The 11,937-nt window shown below is 47.2% G+C and overlaps 1 protein-coding gene across 1 annotated transcript; it reads left to right on the forward strand.

Annotated features, from left to right (window-relative positions):
- Positions 1–8,025: 8,025 nt before the first annotated feature.
- Positions 8,026–10,037, forward strand: LOC141993715 (galactose-3-O-sulfotransferase 2-like). The gene is given in 3 exon segments (XM_074963259.1): positions 8,026–8,370; positions 9,191–9,298; positions 9,300–10,037. Coding segments are annotated over 3 exon segments (1,191 nt in total).
- Positions 10,038–11,937: the final 1,900 nt, after the last annotated feature.

Consider the following 11,937-nt stretch of genomic DNA (forward strand, 5'->3'; position numbering starts at 1 on the left):
TGTCCGAGCAAAGCCAGATAAAATGGTTTCCAGCATATGCAACCATGGCAGTGAGCAGACCCTACTGCAGAGAGCACCATGAATCCGCATGGCACAGCTACCTTCCCCGCAGGGTACTCTATGAATTAGATGCACAGAAAGTAAACAATTTGCAAGGACACTTGATGCGAAAGAGCCCAACTGTGCAAACCAACTATTATTTGCCTTTCAGTTGAAAAGGTGCTAACCCAGAGCAGTCTCTGGGTCGCTGGCAGCGAGAACCATTCAGGTACAGTGCATGCTCTGGAATGTAGGCTCCATGCTCACTGCCTGAGAGAATAGTTGGGAGGGGCTCTTTGGAGCAGCCTCTCAGGAAAAGGCAAAACATATTTGCTTTACACAGTTCGCATCTCAAAGCACTCCACACAGCTCTCACAGTAGGAGTCGGCGAACACCCCAGCACACCATGCTGAAATTCAAAAGACACCTGATCACGTAAGTGTATTTGATTTTATACCTTTGAAATAAATCCTGTTCCATTTTATTGATGCTGTGTCCACCTGTCTCTTGTCTGGTCCACTTGTGTACCTAGGGTGCTATGTAAGGACTTGAGTGTTGAGTATCAATGGAACTCATTAGGAAGCAGCAGACATGCTCTGCAGGAATATTGGGGAAATTCAAACTGATGAGAGCATTGAAGCTTCACTAGGACATGAAGTAGCATTTCTCATCTCTATTGGCAGGAACAATCGCTCTAAGGAAGCCCCAGGGCTGCAAAGGAGGAACGGCAGAAGTGAGCTCACTGGAGCAAGTCGAGCAGTAGCCTGTATTGCTTCTGCCTGCTTTAAAACTACTTTTTAAGCACAGAGCTCCCTAATCGCAAGTGCGTGTTGCCTTCTTCACGTTGGAATTGGAAGGAGACGCACAGCCACCTGTGGTACTCAGCAAATATGCCCGCTTGCCATACTCATTTCTATGGCCTTACTCATGTTCCCTGTTTTCCAATGGAACAACTAATTCTGTTCCCATTCTACTGGGACTGGGGCTGTTCAACACATTCATCAGTGAGTGGGGAAAAGGAATGAACAGTCAGGTGGCAAAGTCTGCAGATGACACAAAAACTACTCAAGATCATTAAGTCCAAAGCTGACTGCAAAGAGTTACAAAGGGATCTCACAAAATGAGGTTATTGGGGGGAAAGTGACAGATGAAAATCACTGTTGATAAATGCAAAGCAATGCACATTGGAAAACAATCCCAACTACACATGCAAAACGATGGTGTTTATATTGGCTGTTACCACTCAAGAAAGATCTTGGAGTCATTGTGGATAGTTCTCTGAAAACTTCAGCTCAATATGCAGTGTCAGTCAAAAAAGCGAACAGAATGTTAGTGTCCATTAGGAAAGGGATAGATAATAAGAGTAAATATCATAATGCCATTATATAAATCCATGGCACTCCCGCACCGTGAATACTGCATGCAACTCTGGTCACCCTGTCTCAAAAAGGATATATTAGAAATGGAAAAAGTGGAGAGAAATGCAACAAAAAGAATCAGGGGTCTGGAACAGCTTTATATGAACAGAGATTAAAGACTGGGACTCTTCAGCTTGGAAAATTGATGACAAAGTGGGGGGATATGATAGAAATCTATAAAATCATGACTGGTGTAGAGAAAGTGAATAAGGAAGTACTTTTCCCCCTTTACATAATACAAGAACCAGGGGTCACCCAATGAAATTAAGAGGCAGCAGGTTTTAAAAAAATATATAAGGAAGTACTTCTTCACAGAAAGCACAATCAACCTGTAGAACTCATTGCCAGGGGATTTTGTGAAGGTCAAAAGTGTAACTGGGTTCAAAAGAGAGTTAGATCAGTTCATGTAGGATAGGTCCGTCAATGGCTATTAGCAAAGATGGTCAGAGATACAACCCCATGCTCTGGGTGTCCCTAAGCCTCTGACTGCCAGAGACTGGGACTGTATGGCAGAGGATGGATCGCTCTAATTGCCCAGTTCTGTTCATTCCCTCTGAAGCATCTGGTGCCAGGCATTGTCAGAAGACAGGATACTGGGCTTAATGGACCATTGGTCTGACCCAGTGTGGCCTTTCTTGTGAGACAGAGGGTTTCATATATGGAAAGGGAGACTGCCGTTTATTATACCAGATACCACTATGCAATGGTACCTGGTCCTCCCCTCTGTTTATCTCTCCTCGTTTAGAATGTTCGCTCTTTCATGCGGGGACAATTTTGCTCTCTGTCTAGTTTCTGGCATGACAGGCTCTGGTCGGGACCCAGAGGTGCTACTGCAGTACACAGAAGAAGAAGATAAAACTCTGGGTTTTTTACTCCCTTGGAGTCTAGATTCAGACCCACACAATTGATTCAGAGTTTATCTACCCAGCCTATTTCAGGGTGAGTACACCACCCAGGGGAACCTCTACCACACCAACATCCACAAGAGAAGATCACATGGCCTCACTGAAGTCAATGAGAGTTTTGCTATTGTCTTCAATGGGGCCATGATATCACTGGAGGTGTTATGTTCTTCCTAACCTTCAGGGAAGTCAGCCCTGTTTTTGTGATTTGTTGACAAATGAGTGAGAAAGCAGTTTAAACTCTGTTCAAATCACCCTAGAAGAGGAAATTAGTCCAATTAATTCCATGAGAAACTGCATCTCGTTCCCCGCAGTACAGAATATTTGTCCCCTGTCATTAATGAAATAAGCCTCTGCCACCAACGCAACTTTGGCAATTTTGTCAATACATCAGTATGAGTCATTGTGGGCTGAAAAGCAGAGGCAGCGTTTGAGGAATAGACAAGCAGTAGAGTATCAATAAATATTTGCTCATCACACAGTTAATTTGTATTGGTGTATTAACACTTCTGCATTGTTTGATTAATGGGATACAGCTGGGGAACAAAGTAACTATTTTACCCGGGCAGCAGCTGTCTCCACTCTGAAGGTGAAGGTTTGGACGGGCTGAAGTTTCACAAGCATTGTATGTCAAGTAAAGCAAACTCTCAAGAAAGGAGCTGACAACTCCTCCAGGTTATTAACTATTATTAATTAGCAATGAGATAAAATCAGGTATAGGGACTTCTCAAGTTAACTTCTCATTTGAAGAATGCTACTTCTACCAATGTACATAGCTCCCCTCCACAGAACAGCCCTGCTGGATCTGTGTCTCTCGTGTCTGGGTCTGAGAACAGTTCAGACCAGGGCTAAAGCAAGAGAGCCTGAGCTCTCGTCAATCTGGGCTCCTTGCATCTCATGCATCACCACCTCTAAGGTTCTGCAAGGCAAATGGGGCTCTCCCTGACACCTGTGCAGCTATCACTTGTCACTGCTGGGTTTGACAAGTATAAATGATTGAGCATAGCAAACAGGTCTACACTGGCAAGTTTCTGCGCAGTAAAGCAGCTTTTTGCACTCAAACTGAAGATGTGTACACACTGCCAAGCCACCTTGTGCACAGAAACTCCTCAGTTGCAGAACTGCAAAAAAAACCACAAAAAACCTTGACGAGAGTCGTAAGGCTATTTGCGCAGAGACTCCAGCGCTCTATTGTCAGTGTAGACACTTGATTGCTTTCTGTGCTGTAACTGGCCTCCAGAGCTATCCCATAATGCCTCAAGTGACAGCTCTGCTCATTGTTTTGAACTCAGCAGCCCTGGAGACATGCGCCCCTCCCCTTTCAAAGCCCAGGGAGGGAGGTGGGGGCTGATGTCGGGGATTCCCTCTCCCCCTGCCTCAGGACTGGTTGCTTCCTGCCACTGTCTGAACTTACAAGACAGCATGCTGACACACTCTCTGTTCCCCAAAACACACTCTCTCGCTCCCCCTGTCCCTCCATACACACAAACACACACACTCCCTGTCACACACTCTTCCCCCCCTTCCCCACTTCAGTTGAAAAGAAGCTGGCAATGTAGTAGGATGCCCATGGAACAATGGGATTGGGAAACCTGCATCATGTGACATTGTGCCTGCCCCATGAGGCACTGCAAACCCTTCCCAAAGCACCCTGCAGCCAATTGTACAGTGAGATAGCTACCACAATGCACTGCTGTCTTTGCCATTGCAAGAGCTGCTAATGTGGATGCGCTCCAGCGTCACAAGGAACACAGTGTGGACATGCAACAGCAGTTTAATTCCAGCATTTTAATAAAAGTGGTATAACTTGTGGCATAGAAACTTGCCCGTGTAGACATACCCTAAGGTAAGCTGTTTGCACTCTGGGCCGCTAGCAAGAATGAAAAGTAGGGAAAGCCTGTTTCTGTTGCTAAAATCAGTAGCTCTACTTTGAATACACAAAGGGAACATGTTTGAGTGAGAAGGTGATTTCATGAAGTCACTTTCCAGAGCAAAATCTCATGGTAAGAGGTAAATGGAAGAGCCTGGCAAATAGGATTTCTAGCGTTTATCAGTGTTTGCTCTTCAATTAGCTAAAAATGTTCCACAGTTGGAAGTTCCCACTGGGCTGCTGCAAGCTATGCGGATTATTGCCATGGCTGACTCTGTGCCCCTTCCATTATACCACAGGGACCCTTGTAAAAAGTGTGACCTTCGGTTTAAAGAAGAGGAACACAAAAGTAACTCTTGGGTCCTTGTTCCACACTGCCTTGCACCTTGCACTGTCATTTTTACAGCTGGGCATGTATTGTAAAACATGACCAAGTTAGAGTGATTATATTAAACCTGGTACATGTGTTTCCCTTCAGGAAATTGAAACTGACGCACAACAGTCAGGTAGGACGACTCTGGATTTCTCTCACCCTCATCACCATCCTGTGTGTTACTCTTCAAATTGTGCGGAATCTGCAACCTACCCAGTAAGTTCCACATATGACGGAGAATATTTCACCTTAGAACTCCCAGGAGCCAGATTGAGAACTGGAGTTGGCCAAATGCTGCCAACCCCCACACATCAAAATCAAAACATGTTTTCTATTCTGTTTCAATTTTCAACCAGATTTACTTCAGGTGTGTCTGTGCCCCTGTGTGTCCCTTTCCAAGAATAGCTCAAGAATGACTCAAGAATGTTTGCCAAAATGGTGGCCCTTAACCAAATATTGCAGAGCATTTGCAGAAAGTGAATCTTTTTTTGCGATCCCAAGCTTTGCTGGAAACCTGGTCTTATGAGGCCCCTATCCAACCATGGAACAGAAACTTGCGATTTGAGCTGTGTGTCCAGTGGAAACTACTTGAATCTCAAATATCAGACTGTCATAAATATAAAGGGAAGGGTAAGCCCCTTTAAAATCCCTCCTGGCCAGAGGAAAACTCCTCTCACCTGTAAAGGGTTAAGAAGCTAAAGGTAACCTCGCTGGCACCTGACCAAAATGACCAATGAGGAGACGAGATACTTTCAAAAGCTGGGAGGAGGGAGAGAAACAAAGGGTCTGTGTGTCTGTCTTTATGCTGCCTTTGCTGGGGACAGACCAGGAATGGAGTCTTAGAACTTTTAGTAAGTAATCTAGCTAGGTACGTGTTAGATTATGATTTCTTTAAATGGCTGAGAAAAGAATTGTGCTGAATAGAATAACTATTTCTGTCTGTGTATCTTTTTTGTAACTTAAGGTTTTGCCTAGAGGGATTCTCTGTGTTTTGAATCTAATTACCCTGTAAGGTATCTACCATCCTGATTTTACAGAGGGGATTTCTTTACTTCTATTTACTCCTATTTCTATTAAAAGTCTTCTTGTAAGAAAACTGAATGCTTTTTCATTGTTCTCAGATCCAAGGGTTTGGGTCTGTGGTCACCTACGCAAATTGGTGAGGCTTTTTATCCAACATTTCCCAGGAAAGGGGGGGTGCAAGCGTTGGGAGGATTGTTCATTGTTCTTAAGATCCAAGGGTCTGGGTCTGTAGTCACCTAGGCAAATTGGTGAGGCTTTTTACCAAACCTTGTCCAGGAAGTGGGGTGCAAGGTTTTGGGAAGTATTTGGGGGGAAAGACGTTTCCAAACAGCTCTTCCCCAGTAACCAGTATTTGTTTGGTGGTGGTAGCAGCCAATCCAAGGACAAAGGGTGGAATATTTTGTACCTTGGGGAACTTTTTGACCTAAGCTGGTAAAGATAAGCTTAGGAGGTTTTCATACAGGTCCCCACATCTGTACCCTAGCTTTCAGAGTGGGGAAGGAACCTTGACACAGACACTTGCAACAAACCACTTATAAACAAGCTACAGGACCGAGAATTTCACATAAATTTGGGGAAATCATGATTTATGGAGGCAATTTCCAACCAAAAGAAAATTAATTGAATGATTTATTCACCCAGCTCTGCTGACAGCTTATGCATTTGGATCCATCCTCTAGCATCCTAGAGACAGCCAGTTTCAGCTTACCAGTATTGTCATGTCCACAGTGTCCAACTCTAGCAAGTCACACTCGGTTTCTAGGAACAGCAAGATTCTTCATACCACAGCCAACTAGCAATTCCCTACTTGTCACCAGGGTACGACAGGAACCAGGCACCATAACATCTGGGTCTTCAGGCTGAGCCAAGAAGGCTAGATCTGGCACGATAGTAATAGATCTGCACACTTATTTCATAGTTGTCATAGATTTCAAGGCCAAAAGGGACCCTTTGATCATAGTGTTACCTTTATAACATAGGCTGTTACATTTCACACTGTTATCCCTGTGCTGAGTGCAATCACTTGGGTTCAACTAAATCATTTGCATCCTCAGGAGATAAACTTACGTGCCACAGGCAGAGAACAGGAGAGACAAAGGAGCCACTCAAGCCCTTGGCAATCCTTAGCACTCTACCTAATATCCAGGTTGAGGTCACCAGGAGACTTGGAAGGTTAGAGAATCTGGGGAGGCTGGACTGGATTAGGTGGCCTGTTGAAGGGTTTGGCAGCTGGAGTTAGACTGGCAAGCTGTGTGTTGAGGGACAGGTAGGTAGGTGGGAGCTTGTCAGTGTGCACAGGACATGTCAACAGCTGCAAGACAGAGAAGGTGATGTGCATCTGGGTTTCCCATCAGTCTGCCGGACTAAGAGAGATAGGGGTCTGGTGAGGAGTAATGGGAAGATCCACTGGTAGGAAGTCAACCTGTGAAACTCCTTGCCAGAGGATGTTGTGAATGCCAAGACTGTAATAGGGTTCAAAAAAGAACTAGATAAATTCATGGACGATAAGGTCCATCAATGGCTATTAGCCAAGATGGGCAGGGATCATGTCCCTAGCCTCTGTTTGCCAGAGGCTGGGAATGAGCGACAGGGAATGGATCACTTGATGATTACCTGTTCTGTTTATTCCCTCTGGGGCACCTGGCATTGGCCACTGTCGGAAGACAAGATACTAGTCTAGATCGATCTTAAGAACATAAGAATGGCCATACTGGGTCAGACCAAAGATCACCCACGATGTTCTAAGGTGTTCTAACATTCTCCCTCTTACAGCAACTGCAGGTGTGACCAGAAACTCAAGCGACTTTCCCTCCAGCAAACCACTGGCCATGAGAACTTGTTCCACCAGGAGAAGGGGACAAGCTCTGGCCACCGATTTCCTGAACCTTTGGAAAGTGATGTCCCACAAAACAGGCAGAAAAAGGTCATAGCCAAGCCCAGGTCTGCTGAAAGCATTCTGCACATCACAGAACTGGGCCAGACGTTCAGCCAGAACCAGGCCAGCACCTTGGACAGCCAAGATGGGGTCTGGAAGAAGAGTCAGGGAGAAGACAGCAAGGATGTGTGGATCCTTCAGACAACCAAGAGACTGAAATCCTAGCCCCAGGTCTCTGAAAGGACACCCAAAAGGGATCATATGGATAGAACTGTGACCCCGCCTCCAAGCAGGAAGCCCATGACTAAGGCAGCAGATCCCTTCAGCAAGAAACCAGAATCTGCTGCAGAGATCATTGCCAAGGAGCAAACTTCAAGGTCACCATTTGGGAAGGTTGCAGGGTCATTCCAGAGCCAGGCAGAAGCCACAGGAGGGGCAGCTCTTCCACACCTGCTACAACAGCTGCCCCAGCACCAGACTGGGTCACAAAGGCAGAGAAGCAAAATGACGTGGCATCATGGAGTATGGACAGAGAGTTGCTTCAGAGCAAATCCACAGTTCCCAGAGCTGGAGGAGATGCACTTGCCCACAGCCTGCCAGCTGTCTCCAACTCTTCTCGCACAGTAGCCTGCAGGCCCAAGACTCATGTGGTGTTCCTGAAGGTGCACAAGAGCGCCAGCAGCACTGTCATGAACATCCTGTTCCACTTTGGAGAGACGCACCACCTTACCTTCGCCCTTCCCATCAATGGTGCCAGCCAGCTGGGCTACCCACACTACTTCCTGGCAGAGTCTGTGGAGGGATTCACCCTAGGCAATGCTTCAGCATTTAACATTATATGCCACCACATGAGGTTCCTGCAGGCACAGGTAAGGGACAGAGCTTCAAGGCATCAGAAGGGAAATGGGTGGGGAGGAAGAGCAGCAGGATAGCAGTGAGATGGCCAGGACACCCCTCTGGGCTAATGAGCAGGGGTTGTCGAGAGGGAAGCTACAGTGATATTTAATTGCCCACTGCTCTTCAGCATCAGCAATGTCTCCCACCAGGCCTAACCCGGAAGCTGGAGACACTGCATCCTAGCGGTTGAGCCAGTGTCAACAAGCCTGACACCATCGTGTTGCTATAGTGGGGAATGATACGCTCAGGTGATGGACAGACTTGTCTCCTAGCATGTCCCATGGGCCAGTGGCTGAGTCGGGTAGTGGTTGGGATTGTGGATGCCATTTGGAGAAGTGTGTCCAATCCACCAGCACAGCTGGAACCAGAGCTAAGTGGGCATGAAAAGCAAACCCACCCTTTGGCCCCTAGAGATGACCCTTCCACTGCAGGTCAAGGCATGCTGGCAGAGCAGTGAGGGGAGCTTCCATTGCTGCTGCCCATTTTGTACATGCTCTGTGGCTAAATAGAGAACTCCAGGCTCCAGCATTGGCCCTGGGGCCCCTTTCACAAGCACTGCACTGATCCTGGGCATCTGGGCATATCCCTATTAAACACCCATCCTACAGCCCGTAAAGCCCCTTCCAAAGCAGCCGGTGGGGTAGGACTTGCTACTCTGCCCACACTCTCTAACTCACCAGTGAATTCAACTGACGTGTTAACCCGACTCCCATGGAAAAGACACATGGGTATATTAGACTGGCAGAGTAGGCTTCCCTCATTCTCTTCACCCCCTTCCCCTCACCCCTCCAGGTGCAGAAGGTGATGCCAAGCTCCACCTTCTACTTCTCCATCCTGCGGAACCCCATCCGCCTCATGGAATCCTCGTTCGTCTACTACAAAGGCAGCTCCCCCTTCTCCCCCTGCCCAGAGCCTGGAAGAATTTCTCAGCCAGCCAGCCAGGTTTTATAACTCCTCAGCCCCCGACAGCCACTACGCCAAGAACCTCATGGCTTTCGACTTCGGCTTCAACCATAATGGCAATTTCTCTGCCAAGCACATGCAGCTGATGCTGCAGTACATCAAAGAGGCCTTCGACCTCCTCCTCCTCTCCGAGTACTTTGACAAGTCCATGGTGCTGCTGAAGGAGGCACTGTGCTGGGACCTGGACAGCATTGTGTCCTTCCCACTCAACAGCAGGGAGGGAAGCACCGGGTCAGCCCTTTCAGAGAGCACAGCAGAGAAGATAAAGAGCTGGAACAGGCTTGACTGGGCAATCTACAGACACTTCAACAGGACCTTCTGGCAGAGGATCGACTGGAGCATGGGCCGGGAGCACATGCAGCAGGAAGTCAGGGTGCTGTGGGAAAGGCAGGAGCAGCTGGCCAAGACCTGCCTTCAAGGCGGGGAGAGGGGTAGTATAGGCCCCCGTGAGCTCAGGGACAAGTCACTGGCACCGCTGCAGCATGGCAAGGCCACAATTCTAGGCTATAATCTGAAGCCAGGGCTGGACAAGGTGACAGAGCGACTGTGCCTGCGCATGGTGACACCTGAGCTTCAGTACAGCAGATCCCTGTACAGGAGACAGTTCCCTGAGAAGGCCCAGCAGATCTACAAGCCAGCTCATCCACCCAGGATACACAACGGGATAATGGACTGAGAAAGTAAAAGTACAATGGCCTGCCCCAAACACTCGCCCCTGCTCCTGGTCTCCCCCTGAAACCTCTGTTGGTGGGCAGAACATAATGCAATTCAGCCAGCAGAACCTCATGGAGCCATACCAGAGAGGGGTCTCTATCTCCATCCATATTCCTCTTGCTGGTGAGGCAGGGGGAAGGTAAAGCCGGACCCATCTACATCAGGCTGAGGTGAAGTTGCCAGCCCGGCTGCAGCTGCTTTGCAGCCTCAGAACCATTTCAGCTAAACTGTTTAAATTCTAGTAGGTAAAAAAAAGTGTAGATCTGGAGCAGATATTATATTCTGTGGAGTTTGGGGTCACACAGGGCAGCAAGGCCTCAGGAGAGAGTAAGGTATCTTTGGCTCTGGAGCACACTCTTCATATTAATTATTTGTATTGTAGCTCCTAGGAACCCCAGCCAGGGACCAGGGCCACCAATGTGCTCGGTGCTGTATGAACACTGCACAAAAAAGCATCAGACGAGACAACCGGTAGACACTGTGATTGGTTGGACCCCACTTCTGGGGTGTCATCTGATGTACTGAGCCTCTCTTTCTCAACCAACCAGGGTTCCCTCTCCCGGCTTTGCTGAATTAGGCTCTCTGGCCTGTTGCTACACACACACACAGGGAGGGCGACACCCCACTGCAGTCACAGACTGAAGTCAGCCCTGTGTGAGAGGATGGCCCCAGTGCTCATGTGCACACCCCTTTTGGGAGATAAATTCAAAATATTACTGTCTTGCACTGTATAGAAAAATCTGCACAGTGCAAGCTCATAAAAATCCACCCTCTTCCTCAACGTAAAGAGAGATGTGCACAACTTCTTGCCCCCCCAGTTAGAAATTACATAAACTGAGTTTTATTATAAATAAGAAATAAGCTTATTAAGTACAAAAGGTTTCAGAGTAACAGCCGTGTTAGTCTGTATTCATAAAAAGAAAAGGAGTACTTGTGGCACCTTAGAGACTAACCAGTTTATTTGAGCATGAGCTTTCGTGAGCTACAGCTCACTTCATCGGATGCATAGCATATCGTGGAAACTGCAGAAGACATTATATACACACAGAGACCATGAAACAAAACTTCCTCCCACCCCACTCTCCTGCTGGTAACAGCTTATCTAAAGTGATCATCAAGTAGGGCCATTTCCAGCACAAATCCAGGTTTTCTCACCCTTCCCCCCCCCCCCACACACACAAACTCACTCTCCTGCTGGTAATAGCCCATCCCTCTTTGAAACCTCTCTTTATAATGCGCATGATAATCAAGGTGGGTCATTTCCAGCACTAATCCAGGTTTTCTCACACACACCCCACACACACACCCCCCTCCAAAAACCCCCCACACAAACTCACTCTCCTGCTGGTAATAGCCCATCCCTCTTTGAAACCTCTCTTTATAATGCGCATGATAATCAAGGTGGGTCATTTCCAGCACTAATCCAGGTTTTCTCACACCCCCCCCCACACACCCCCCTCCAAAAACCACACACACAAACTCACTCTCCTGCTGGCAATAGCTCATCTTACAATGTGCACAGCAATAATCCAAGTTTAACCAGAACGTCTTGGGGGGGGGGGGGTTTGTAGGAAAAAAACAAGGGGAGATAGGCTACCTTGCATAATGACTTAGCCACTCCCAGTCTCTATTCAAGCCCAAATTAATAGTATCCAATTTGCAAATGAATTCCAATTCAGCAGTTTCTCGCTGGAGTCTGGATTTGAAGTTTTTTTGCTTTAAGATAGCGACCCTCATGTCTGTGATTGCATGACCAGAGAGATTGAAGTGTTCTCCGACTGGTTTATGAATGTTATAATTCTTAACATCTGATTTGTGTCCATTTATTCTTTTACGTAGAGACTGTCCAGTTTGACCAATGT

This window comes from Natator depressus, chromosome 9 (genome assembly GCF_965152275.1).
Source record: "Natator depressus isolate rNatDep1 chromosome 9, rNatDep2.hap1, whole genome shotgun sequence".
NCBI classification, from domain to species: domain Eukaryota; kingdom Metazoa; phylum Chordata; order Testudines; family Cheloniidae; genus Natator; species Natator depressus.